General features: G+C 40.7%; 1 protein-coding gene across 1 annotated transcript; it reads right to left on the reverse strand.

Annotated features, from left to right (window-relative positions):
- Positions 1 to 329: 329 nt before the first annotated feature.
- On the reverse strand, positions 330 to 4,999 carry pdca (phosducin a). The gene is made up of 6 exons (XM_035634657.2): positions 4,870 to 4,999; positions 2,750 to 2,810; positions 2,343 to 2,479; positions 1,912 to 2,131; positions 1,644 to 1,756; positions 330 to 828 (listed from the first exon to the last, which is right to left on the reverse strand). Exons 2-6 carry the CDS (start codon positions 2,799 to 2,801, stop codon positions 640 to 642), a joined length of 711 nt encoding a protein of 236 aa, XP_035490550.1. The 5' UTR covers positions 2,802 to 2,810; positions 4,870 to 4,999; the 3' UTR covers positions 330 to 639.
- Between the last annotated feature and the right edge of the window lie 9,077 nt (positions 5,000 to 14,076).

The following is a 14,076-nucleotide window of genomic DNA, read 5'->3' on the forward strand; positions in this document are numbered from 1 at the left end:
CGGAGATAGGCAGACTATCTTGGGTGGCCAAACACTGTGAACCTGTTGATCTGTGTAGCGAACACAATCCTCAATATTGAGCTCTTATAATAAATACTTCTGCTCAAGACATTGACGGTTTCCATCTTCCTGAATCAGCATCCACTCCATCAATCATTCCATATCAGCTACAATATCCTGTCATTAGATGAGAAGTGAAAGTCCCAGTTGGCTGTTGATGCTAGACAGACAGACACAGTCAGAAAGAACTTTGGTTAAGTCATCTTTATTGAGGGAGCTGTGATATGACTGCCAAGCAGTAATTCAGCGTATCATTTCAAATCCCCATGCGATTTACACCTAACTGCTTCTAGATACAATCCATGTTCAGTGTGTGCCGCTAGATGATTATTAATGTGTGTGTTTGTCTGTACATACAATATATATATATATGCTTTTTCTCTAAGGTGTGTATCCTGATTGAAATAATGCCCTCCACTACTTCCCACAATTCCTTTCATCGGCTCTCCTTTCCTTTGTCCCCTTACTGTTATATCCCCTCTTCCTGTGTCATTTTCCTCTACTTCTATCCACCCCCCTCTAATACAATTCCTCCCCTCTCTCCTTTTTGTCTTTCCTCTCATCTGTTTCCTTCTCCTTCTACTCCACGTCCCCTCCGTCATCCTCTTCATCAGCACATGCTGTGAAGTCCTTTTCAGGTAATAGGCCATATTCATTGAGAAACGCCTCCACATCCGTTGCAAAGAACTCTTCGCTGAAGTGTTTGGTAACAGCCAGGAAGTTGCCCAGTAACTCACCCTCCTTGTACACCAGCAGGGCAGGGAGAACCTGCAAGGATATCAACAGGAATCCAGGTTTAGGCTGAGATTATGTAAATCGATCATTCAATAGTGACCCTGGTCACACCCTGGACAAGTCGCCAACGTATCGCAGGGCCGACATACAGAGACACAACCATTCACTCTCACATTCACACATATGGGCAATTTAAAGTCTCCCATTAACCTAATCCCAATCTGCATGTCTTTGTACTTTTGTACACAGGGAGAACATGCAAACTGCACACAGAAGGGATGTGTGGTTGGTCCGAACCGGGATGCAAACCTTTTTGCTGTGAGGCGACATTGCTAACCACTACACCACCATGAAGCCTCATCTTGAAACAATACTGTGATAATGTTTTTCAGTGAGTTCTGTGATATTCCAATTTCATACTATTATATGTGCTTTCCATACAATATAATATTTTTGCTATGGTGGGAAAAAAGTTTCAGCAATACGAATTTACTTAAATGGCCATTTAGTTCACTTTATTATTCTTTTGGACGTTTCTCATGTGTCTGAAAATTGTCAGACAAGTTCATTAGCAACTACATGTCGTGCTGTTCTGGTTTTGAAAAGTTGTGAATTTTTGCGTACCAAGCAACGCTCTCTGCACACAATCAGTTAAGTCGGTCAGTTAACCCTATCTTTACCTCACATACTTTCACTGTGACTGCAGCTCAATGTCCACCTGGGGATTACTTTGATCCAATGGATTGTTAGTCTATGATACTATTAATACTATTAACTTAATCAGGTTTGAGATAGATGCCTGATGGCAGGCTTATACCCCCCAGTCTACATTTGGTGAGTTTACTAACCTCAGAGGGAAAGCGCTCAGCAGCTCCTGTTGCCACAGCATCAATGCGACAAAATTTAACACTGGAGTACTCCATCGCAAGGCAGTCCAGACACGAGTTCATCTGTTCACAGCCTGACAATGGAGAACATTAGCAGACAGCTTTGTAAGGAACCATCCCATGGGAAGACATGGATATTTCTTTTGACTGTTAGTTGACCAATGAGACTACTTGCTGTAGCTGAAAGATAAGATTTAAACAAACGTGATTTTTAAAAAAACGAGCTAACCGTTGACATTGTGCTGGTAGACGTGGACTACCACAATGGTCTGCCGATGTTCCCTCTCTATGACTTCCAGGAAGGCTTCCCCACTCTCAAGCTCGTGGACTTCTTCAAACTTGGGGCCGAAGCTCAAGCGCTCATGCATTTCCTGCATACATTGCTTTCTGTAGCGTTTCAGGCAGTGCTCATCCTCCTCTTTTATCAGCTCGTACTCCTGAACGCTCATCTACAGGTGAGAAAATGTTTTACTGCTTCGCTCATCTCTCATTTTACTACGCATAAACAAGGTACCATGGAAGACACAGTGGACTGTTGCTGTGTGTACAGTGTGTCTTATTGTAAATGCCTGCTACTTTGGTTGTGTACCGAAGCCCCGTATCGTTTTGTTTCATGCTGGCACACATCAGAGGAATCACGATGGAGACTATTGCAATCACCTTTCTGAGGGGTCTTTCTTTGTCATCCTCTCGAGGACTGGACATTTGTCTTAGCAGCTCTCTCTTCTTTTGAGGCACAGTCTGATCCACACTGTCCAACTTAAACCTCCGCCAGTCATTGATTACACCTTTGGGACCTGTAAGCACACAGTGAAATGTCCACTAAAACCTCAATAGACATACTTAACTTACAATGCACATTTGCAACATCACTGAAGTAAGACCATTAAAAGTCCATTGGTCAATGCCTTAGTCAAAGCTTTCATTCATAAATAACATTCATCGATTTGAGTTGAAACGGTCATCTGTTGTACAGGATTTAGAACGTGTGCAAAACATTTTACGGCTAGACTTTCATTTTGGCTATTCAAGTCTACTTCATCTTTCTGCCTTAGTGTGTCTCTGACCTGTGTGATTGGCAGGCAAGTCCACCTCTTCCTGGGTAGAGCCAGACATCATAGTAGCAGCCTGCAACACACAGACCATATATATATATATATATATATAAGATAAGATAAGATAAGATATTATTCTATTCGTCCCACAAAAGGGATATGTGGGGATAACAGAAAATATTGATCTCTATCCATACAAAAATGCAATGAATAAGCAATAAGATATGTACAAAAGTATTACGGTATGTAACAAGATGTGAGAATTAGTTTTTATGTAAAAATAAAAAAAATAAAAAAATTAAGTACAACAAGCCTAAATATAAAGGTAAATACTATATAAAGAACAACAGTAACAATAATTTGACATGGAGTTTGAAATATTGCACGGTTGGAATTGCACTTAAATTGAAAGCAAATTAATATTGCACGTAAAGTGTTCCAGTGAATTATTACAGTCCTGGAGAGAGAGAGAGAGAGAGAGTGTGTGTGTGTGTGTGTGTGTGTGTTTGAGAGAGAGAGAGAGAGAGAGAGTGTATATTTTTGGCAACATTTGTATAGCTGTAGACTTTCGAACTGTAAGTCTGTGTCAGCTGTAAAACAAACAGATCCTAAAAGTATAAAACAACACATGATTGTGTTTAATCAACACAATGACATGTTCTTTTGGACACATGGTGCTGTTTGTACCGTAATAATAATCTTAATTTACTGAGGGTGTGGGAGTGTGTGTGTGTGTGTGTGTGTGTTCTACTGAGAGCAGTGCTGATTGGACAGTCTAGCAGCAGTAGAAAGGAAGGATGCCGCTCTTTCACACACTTGGTGAAGCAGCCGGTCGCTGAAGGAGCTTCTCAGTGCAGTGGCAGTGTCCTGCATAGGGTGGGACTGATGATAGTGTTGCTATCATCCTCCTCTCTCCCAGCACCTGCACTGGGTCCAGGGGGCGTCCCAGGACAGAGCTGGCCTTCCTGATCAACTCGTCCTCCAGTTGTGAAGTTGAATTGAATACAATCTTCCCTCTCAGTTACCTGATTCACTGTATGAATGGGTCCATGCAGTTTGGACAAACAGTTGTCACAGCCATTTACTGTGAGCCAGGCTGAAGTTTACTTATCAGATTATGCTGAGATTACCAGGAGTGGGACACGCACACACGCCTGGGACATCCTCGTATAGGTATATGTGCAGGTGTGCGATGTTACATAACTTGGTAGCTTTGTCTGTCAATTCTGTTGATCATTTTGCAGGCCAAACATGTTATATTTCAGTGTTGCAATTCTGAAATGTTAAGACCTCTGGAGACTGATTAAGTATTTAAAAGAGTAAGGGAAAGAATGTTAATAATTTCAGTTTTCTCTGATTAAATGGATCATTTTGTACTTGACTGTAGTGCTGTATTGTGAAATCATCATATTTGGGTTCCTTCTGACATGCCTTCGCTTTTTCTTTCATCAGAGTTGCCAAAATGTTGTTTTATGGCTACAGTTAAATTATAATTAAAAAATAAACTAACAGCAATTATGACATTGCAGTGCAGAATATCAAGGAACACACTCATGAGTAAACCATTAGTCCCCTGGATGCTATTATGCTGATACAGCTGAGCTGTACTAATCAACACTACGTCATCCACAGGCAGCTAATTCCTTCATGATATCAAAACCCTCCAGCGCAATTGTTGGAAACAAGTATAACATGACGTGAAAAGTAGAACATTATCAGTATGAAAAAAGTAATTGAGTGTTTACACTGCAAAACATTTGCATATTAACAAATTATTGGACTAAAACAACAATCATGTAAGCATACAGTATATGAACGTGTCCCAGCATGTATATCACCATTGGAAAAAAATTACTTTGGGAAAAACACAAAGTTCTGGAGAATCAAGTCAATAATGTACTACAACAATAACTACACAAGGAAAAATATTTTAACGTGAATTTGTTGCACAAAAGGGACCACGAATATTAGTCTTAAATATAAAATAAGCTCAGTCTCTCACAGAAGCCCTCGAGTCTGGAGAAGCCATATCTGTAAATTATTATGAAATGCAATGATGACACAGATGACAGAGTAGACGACGTACAGTACAGTCATCTGCATGGTACCTTAAACAGACAAGACGCTGTTACCTGTGTGTCTTGAGTGAGAGGTCGTGGCTTCAAGGTCGGTGGGTTTCTCACAGCTTTTTTCTTTCGTTCGAGCTTTCGTCTGTTGCGCTTAATTGTTTTCTTCCGTCAGTCTAGACATTCACTGGGTAGTAATGTCCACATATGAACACACGATTAGAAAAAGGTGGGGGAGAGAGAGGAGGGACTAAGCTTTATCTTCCCTGTCATCCTCATCGTCACTGTCTCTATAATATAATGATGTCTAATATGATTAGTTATAATACCGAGCTCAGTGCTATGGAGTGATGACAGCACGGTAGACACAAGTAAGAGAAGTCATTTCTAAAATGTACAATCATAAGTACTGGCAGCTAAAACAAAAACATAACCAAATATGAATATAATACATGAATATAAATGGTCTTATACATCCACAGTGTAATGTTTGAGGTGTAAGTGCTAATGAAAGGGTGACATAGGGGATTCCTGACATTTCTTTAATCACAGTGGCAGTCGGTGTCTGTTCCGTCCATCAGCTGTATGGTTCAAACTTTTGCCCATTCAACTTGTTGAGCAAAGTGACAATAAGTTTTTAGGTAAATGTGCTACGTAGCCATTAATTGTGGCGCATTGCTGAGAGATGACAACTTAGACTGTGCTACTTCTACACAATTCTGACGACGTTCAAAGGGAAGTTTACACTGCAGAGCAGCAGAAAAGAATGTCTGGAAACACTATACTGCAATTATTTGTTCTTCCCCACTGCCTTCCCGCTTCCGCCCCTGTCATCTCTTCATCCTGTTCTCCCCGTCCTGCACTTCTGTCTCTTCTGTTCCTCTTCCTTCTCCTCATACCCTTCTCCTCCCTCTGAACCTCCATCCTTCTTCTTCCTCTTACTTCTCATCCGTCTCCTAATCACCATTTCATCCTACTGCACTCAAATCCTTTCAGTCTTCCTTCGCTCTTCTTGCTCTTCATCGGGTGCTCCTCCCCCTGACGCCAGACATAGTAATGCCCTAAAAGAGACGGAATGTAACCCTGTTCTCCCACAACAGAACTCACTCCTTCCACAGCCACATCATATTCGGACAAGATCTGTTTCCAGCACCGGAAAGCGAGGCCATTGAAAATTCTGTGATAGATACGACAAAAATATTTTTCCAAAATGCAGTCTTGGACCAGAAATCCTATTAGATCATAAACCACTGAAATGAATTACTGAAGCTCTTTTTTTACTCACAAGAGGACTTTTATCTGATGTAATGGATAATTGTGGAACTTCATTTCATCTGTTTGGTGGTGAGACTATTTCACATGTCATTCTGTATTTTATTCAAGTACATCGCCTACTTTAAATCTGCAAGGGCCTAACACCATCATGTATTAGAGTCAGAAAAATCGAAAAATCAAAGACATACATAACTGAGGTAGTCGTCGGTCATCAAAGCTGATGATTGAAATTCATTGTTATAAAATCTATTGTTTCAAATCTTTGCTTAGTTGTTAAGGGAGACACATTTTTACCCATGGGCCTTCTGGCTGTAGTCACAAAATTCCTCCAGGAGGTGTCACTGTGAGACTGAAGTAAGGAGCTGTCCTACATCGCCTTTCTATAAGGAATACAGAAGCTTGTTGCAAGTTATTACAGAGGAGCCTGAATGTCACAATTTTATTAACACCCCCTACTATTAACAGTTGATATTAATTATAATTGCATCGTATACTCCTAATGTTAATGTGTTTACTGTGCCTGCTGAAATTACCTTTTTGTTTATCACTTTCATTCCCTCTTTTAGCTCGGCTACTTTTGTTGCAATCAAATATCAATGTTTCACATCAATGTCACACAGGTCTTGCATTAAAACCACGCCTGGACCCGTGCTGCATGTGTGGCTCGTGAAGATGTTTGTCCCACGTGAGAGTTGTGTGAAATGTGTTGTGCCATAAGTGTGTGTTGGATGGATTGCAGGTCACGCTGATTTGCAGAGATACAGTAGATTCTCTGTACATGTCAATGCTGCTTTGATGATGCAGCTAATCTGATAAAGAGTTTGTTATTGCTGCTGCTATTCTGACAACACAGGCGGTGAAAGAAATCTGTTGCAGTTTTCCATTTTTCCTCCAGTACCAAAATGGAAATGTCAGTGTTTTTCCACATTGCAATTTAACCTTTCTTGTGGCCTATTTAATTAAAAGTTGTTCAAAACATGTTTGTTTCTGATTTCATGCCTTATTTATGACACTATAGTCTTTACAGTATAGAAAGAAGTTTGCATGTTACAGACTACAGTGGGCGGGTCTGTGCTGGCAGGATGGAGAGAGCATGAGAGGAGAGGGGAGGAGAGGGAGACACAAAGGAGGAGAGGATGAGGACAAGCCATGGAAGCCAAACTCAACAAAAACATTTTACACTGCATTTTGCAATAAAGAGAGCAACATGTTTGACAAATTCGGGATAGCCCTGATGACAATCAGCCAACCAGAGCCGGAGTAAGCTGTAACCGGGTCCGAACCAAGCCATGCCGGTGAGACGAGGCCATGTGGCGCCGCAGAACACTTTCCTGGACACTATCATCCGCAAGTTCGAGGGACAGAGTGAGTAACCCGCAGGCCTGTTTGTCTGACTTCACCTTGAGAATTAAATACTATATGTTTTTTTTAATTTTGTTTTTAGTTTTACCAGCAGAAAATAGAAACCAGAACATAACTATGTATGAGTTTATATCTACAAGCCCCCCCCCAAAATATCTGGTAAACCTGAGTGATATTGTCAGAAGATTTAAAAAGAAAAAAACTGGTAAATAGGCAAGGCAACTTTATTTAGCACCTCTCAGACACAGGGCAATGTAATGCAGCTTACACAGAATTTGAAATTTTGAAAATATATGTTATTTAGTTGGAAAGCCATAGAGTACAATACTGATTTAGCAGATCTCAGGGTAAAGTTGTATCAGTTGGTTTGGTTTGGATTGTGGGAACATTGAAGCTCGTCACTGAGGGTGAGTGGTTAGGATTGCTTCATAATGTAAATCAAAAGGTAAATCAGAGATGTATTTAGGCCTGAGAGCATTTAGTGTTTTATTAACAGGTAATAGGAATTTAAAACCTATGCTATTTACATACATAGAGCCACTGCAGTGATTTAAGGACTGGTGTAATGTGATCCGATTTCTCGGTGTTCGTGAGGTGAGGTCTCTGGATGAGCTGCTGACGTCTGGTTTATTTTTCATCTAGACCTGTAAAGACAACGTTACAACAGTCAAGTCTTATGAACTTTCTTGTTTAAGCAATAATCCTCCATTAAATAGTCCACATAACTATACAGATTTTTGTTTATATTTGTAGCTTTTAGTTTCAGATTCATGGCGAGCACTGACTTTTAGTCTTCTTTGGGGTCCAAAACAATAATTTCAACTTTGTCTGTGTTCAGTTGAAGAAAAATATTGGCACATCCAGCCTGTAGACAATAAACATAAGAGACCCAAGAATTGACACTGTCACTCTACATTATTTTATTTGCTCAAATTCATAATAACTGATTGACACAAAGTAGTCCATATATATATATATATATATTTTCAGTCTGTCAGTCTTATTGTCAATGAGAACAAGTAATACCAACACCTAATTTTTTTTTTGACACATCACTGCACATATAAAACTTGTGCAGTCTCAGCTCTGTCGTGTTGTCAACATCCAGACTGAAAAGCATTCAAGAAATTGAAGGAAGCTTTAACTTGTTGAAGAACAAACTTTTCAACAATTTTCTAAAGTGGGTTAGATTTTTGATTTTTTTTAAGCTGACCGTCTTGGCTTTGCTCCATGGTGCTTTTTTTCTGAATAGAGTAAATTCTTATCTTCATGGGTACAATGGCATCAATATTATATATAACTTTATGACTGTGTATAAGATGGTTGGATGCTGTGATTGTAAAAGCCTTTGTGAATAATATATACAGAAAATTGTATATTACCGTTTGGTACGAAGCTTTGGGTTCGGCACACATTACAAACCAACCGATTCTTGTTATCCTATTGCATTTGGAAAATTTTAAATAAAGCTTCAATTTTGTGAAATATAATGTTCTCAGAGCCACTGCGCTCAACAAGGCATCTCACACTATGTAACAGGCAACATGCTGTCTGTTCCTCCCATCCCCAAAGAAAAACATTGTTCTCCAGCGAGGCACCACTGGCGAGGGAAGGTCACGGGGGAGAATTAGGACAGAAGAGTGCTTGATCAGTAGGATTAGACTGGGAGACACAACATTACATACATCTCTACACCTTATAGGGATACATCCAAGCAGGAAGTGTGATCTCTGCAATCAGAAACAGTGGAACGTGTCATCCTGCTCTGTCCAAAATATACAAATGAGAGACAGTTATTAAGGAGCAGAATGGAACTCGAAGAAATCAGGCACATGCACCTTAAAATGTTTTTGCAAATAACCCCGGGAAGTCTGTTTAAAAACCTGTATTAACTTGTCTACAAAATACAGGACTAATCTCAAGGATATAGGTAATACCTAATTAAGTCAGTTGGTGGCGATAATGCTCCACGTGGTTGCGACTCGCCAGTGAAAGAAGAAGAAGAAGAAGAAGAAGAAGAAGAAGAAGAAGAAGAAGAAGAAGAAGAAGAAGAAGAAGAAGAATAATAAGTGGAAACGGAAACGGAAGCAGTAGCGGAAGCAGAAGAACAGAAAAAAACAACAACAAGGACAAGAAGGAGAAGAAGGGGAAGAAGAACGAGAACAACAACAATAAGAACAATCAGAACAACAAGGAGAAGAAGGAGAAGAAGAAGAACAACAACAACAATAAGAACAAGAAGAACAAGAACAAGAAAAACAAGAAAAAGAACGCTACGCTACGTTAAACTAAGCTAGCTCGTTACAATATGGGTAGTAATGCCGTATCCACACCGGAAATGGAATATCCTCCATCAATCATCAGGTATGGCGTTGGGAAGTACTTCGTTTTCCCTGTCAATTACGGGAGCACTGGTGAGAGAGTGGTGGATAAAACATTAGCGATGTGTCGCACTTGCTACACGAAAGTGAGTCACATGAGTGGGATTTTTAGAAACTTGGAAACTCATTTTGAGCAGATGCTCAATCTAATCCAGCCCCATTACGTTGTCCTCCATCCTTCGCGAGCCCATTTCAGCGAGAACGTAATCCCTAATTTGTACAATAAAACAAAAGCCCAAGTAGAGAGAGCCCACTGTCCGCAGACGTCGAGGTCCACACAAAGTTACCTGACCGTAACGGCGCATCACCTCACAGCTGAATGGGAGAAGAGAAGCCACGTTCTTCAGACGTGATCCCTCCACAGTCACACCAGCGAGGATTTGGCCAAAGGGACGACGGAAGTGCGGAAGTCGGAGCCAGCTAATGTAACGATTCCTGTGACCGCTGACAGTGCCGTGGATGTAGTTGCTGCTGGACTAGGGCCACACATAGGATACTTTGCCCAATCTCGCATCCCGGAAAGCGATGGCTGTGCAGCAGATCTCTGGCCTCCTGGATTGTGACCTTCCACGGAAGCACAACCGCGGCCCACGTGTTGAGGACAAAACAGGAGTTGCTGCAGCCTCATGCTCGCAAACTCAGCCGAGATGTGGAAACTAGATGGAATTCAAGCCGTGGTATGATTGAAAGATATCTCGAGCAGCAGGTTGCAGTGACGTATGCGATGGCAGACGAAGCTCTGGAGAAAAATGTTAAAGACATTGTGAAGATGTCTTCATGTCTGAAGATGACGTGAGACTGGCTGAGGATCTGCACTGGGTCCACTCCATCCGCTTCCATGGTCCTGCCCATGAAAATGAAGATCCTGAAAACTATGGTACCATCTGACGATGACAGCCCAGCAGTGAGGGATGTCAAAACAGCCGTCAGGAATGACCTGGAGCAGAGATACACGGACCCTGCTCTTCGAGATTACCTACACACAAGCACCGCTTTGGATCCACGATTCAAGTCACTGCTGCACTTGGATGCTGCCACTCGCCTGAGAGTCTATGATGCCCTCACCACAGAGATTGTGAGCATTAAACATCAGGTATTATTTCTCATTTTGTTGTTTGCTATATTTTTGTTAGACTTTGTTGTTTATATTTCTTCAGTGCCAAACCAGAGGCACAACAGAGGCAGCCGCCTCCATGGAGACTCAGACAGCAGACTTGGAGCCCTCAACATCACAAGAAAAGAAGTCTGCCATGACTGAGGTGTTCGGAGAACTGTTCACGACCCAGAAGCCAGTCACCAAGCCTGTGGCCCTAACGGCAGAGGAGGGGAGATGAACTCGTTCAGGGCAGTGGACTGCATTCCCCTGGATGCTGATCCCCTGGAATGGTGGAAACCCCATGAGCCCTTATACCCTCATATTGCCATGTTGGCACAGCGTCACTTGGCTGTGCCTGGAACGTTGGTCCCTAGTGAGAGGGTATTTTCCTCTCCAGGTGACATTGTCACTTCAAGCAGATCTGTGCTGTCTACACAAAATGTGGACATTCACAACTTTCTGAAACATAACATAGAAATTGAATACAAACACGCATTGATTTCCAAGTAAAAACAGATGTCTTTTGTACTTTTGTTTTCATACCTACTACAATTCTACATTGCTACAAGCTGTTTTTGTTTCATATGCTAAAAGAAACCCCAGAAGATGGGTCAGGTATAGTTCCATCTTTGTTCAAAGTCAAAAAAACATCATACTTTATTATGTTAGTTTTAATAAAAGAATTTAAAATCAAGGAAATTTCTCTGGCATTTATTTTTTGCTGTATTGAAAACATACTGAACCGGGGCACCACTGTGTCATATCGAGCCGAACTGTGAATTTTTTGAACTGTTACAGCCCTAGTGAGTAATTTGCAGATAGCTTTTCTGCTGGTGTCAGCAGATATAGTAATTTTTAATAAAACATATTGATGAATAGAGCAGAGAGTGAGGCTGATGTTTTGATGAACCCAATCAGGTGTAAAGTGTTCCTTAAAGTTTCACAAGCTATTGAAATTATCAGTCAACTTTATCCCAGGGGTTAATTAGGCCTATTTCAGCCATGTATTCAGGCCAAGGAGTCTGCTAAGAGATTTGATTCCTTTCCCAAGGGTGGAATGGAGCCTGAGATGAATCCACTGACAGTCGCCTAGTTTCTCCAGCAGCAAGGAAAAGTCTTTTTTATAGGATATCTGAGGCAGGTTTCCTTCGTAGAATGTCAAAAGACCCCGCAGGATGGATTTAAAAGTAAAGTAAGAATTAAACTAACAGCTTCAAATGCAACAAACTAAATTTGTTAAGATAAGATAAGATGAGATTGGACTTTATCAGTCCCACGTCGGGGAAATTCACTTGTTTCAACAGCAGCAAGATTCAAAGGCATCAGGAATGAGGTAAAAATATCACAAAATGTACAAGAAAAAATACTGCAAACATTGCCTTGTGAAAGAAGGCTAAAATTTACAGTGGTCTGGATTCAAAGTTAAAAAAAAGTAAATATATATACATATATATATACTGCAGAGGGTGATAATTTACACAGTTGTGGTGATACAGATGGCTATAAAAAGTACAGAGGATGATAATGAAATGATGAAGTGGGCCTACTGATATTTTGGCAAAATCCAGATTGTAATATGAAAAGACATTTGGTGATAATTGCTAATCTAACCTATTGTTCAGATTCCACATTCATCACATTAAATGTACTTTTTTGGACGTGATTTGTCGACCTGTAAAAGCTGTTGAATTAAAGGAAGTGAAATAACACAGCAGTCAAATTTGTCTTTTGTCTCTGACCAACTGACTTTTGCACCTGTTATATTGTTACAGACAGATGAGAGCACCATGGGAAGTGTACACAGTGTAGCCTCAAAATGGTACGAAGACCGAAGTGACAAAGGTGTGCTAAAATAAAAATCTCTAACTAATCTGCACAAGACTTAAACTAAATCAAAATCTGCTGTTAAATACCCGCACCAGAATTAATAAGCTTTCACAAGGTGAACAATGTGTCTTGTAACTCACAAGGGCATGCAGTCCATCATCAGTGATTGTTATGGATTATTTGCATTTCACATGACAGGAAATAAGAATGTGCTGTTTTATTATATAAAGGAAAGAGTAAAGTGAAAAAACATTTTTAGTTAAATTGTGCATTTAAAAAAAAACATAGACACCAAATAATACATTGACTATAAGATATGAAGTCAGTGCATTACTGTCATTACAGCTCAACAACCACCACACAACAAGATAACAAGGAACTCCCTTTAAAGTGCGTCCCCCTGAGGTCCACTGGTGCTACCCACCTCTGAAGGTCAGCCCTGGTAGTTGGGCCCTCTGGCTCTACTACCCTGACTAAAACACATCTGTACAATCTCCTCGGTATTAAACTCCATCCATTCATCCATTTTCTCTACCAATATCCTTTGAGGGTGGTATCAAACTCCTCTGAGCGAAATTCCCTCAAGAATATTGCAGAAACCCTCTGAAAGCAGATTTAATCCCCCTTGAGAATCCCCTTTCACACACAGCAGAGGACACATGGAGGACAAGCATGTGTGTGCACAAGATGTAGGACGTTCACGAGGACCTGATTTGTACCTCGTAATCAGAGCAGTATGGTTCCTTGGTTAGCATCGAGTCCCAAAGGTATCGGTTTTGTAGGATTTGTCCACGTAGTCCCTGGAGATGAACATCTTCATTCACTGACCCTCCTCTCAATCTAGATTGATGTCCGCCATTGGGAGTGTGTGAATCATTTTTTCCTCTGAAAAATGGAATCAATATTTCTGTCATCATCATTAAAGGGTCAAGTAACAGCAGAGAACTTACTCTCACACATACACACACACACACACACACACACACATGAATGCGGATTCTCGCTGGTGTTTCATCAAACAAAATTATGGCTGTTGATGTCAGTATCACTTCCTAACTTTCACGTTAGGTCGTGAAAGTCTCATGTCCTAACGTGAAAACTATGATAACATGAGAGGTCATGTTCCAAACTGAGTGCAGACGGAGAACGGAGTCCCAAATTGAGGATATGGCTCATTTACACAATTTGATAAAGTTCTTCATGCTTGGGTTGAGGCATGGCGAGATTCTGCTGTTGTTGAGCACGGTGGATGATATTGTGATAAGCGTACATTAAGAGGGATTTTATTCAAGTGCATGGGGCTGCTGCAGTACTACTTTACTGCGGTGAAGT

Source organism: Scophthalmus maximus, chromosome 5 (assembly GCF_022379125.1).
Source record: "Scophthalmus maximus strain ysfricsl-2021 chromosome 5, ASM2237912v1, whole genome shotgun sequence".
NCBI lineage: Eukaryota > Metazoa > Chordata > Actinopteri > Pleuronectiformes > Scophthalmidae > Scophthalmus > Scophthalmus maximus.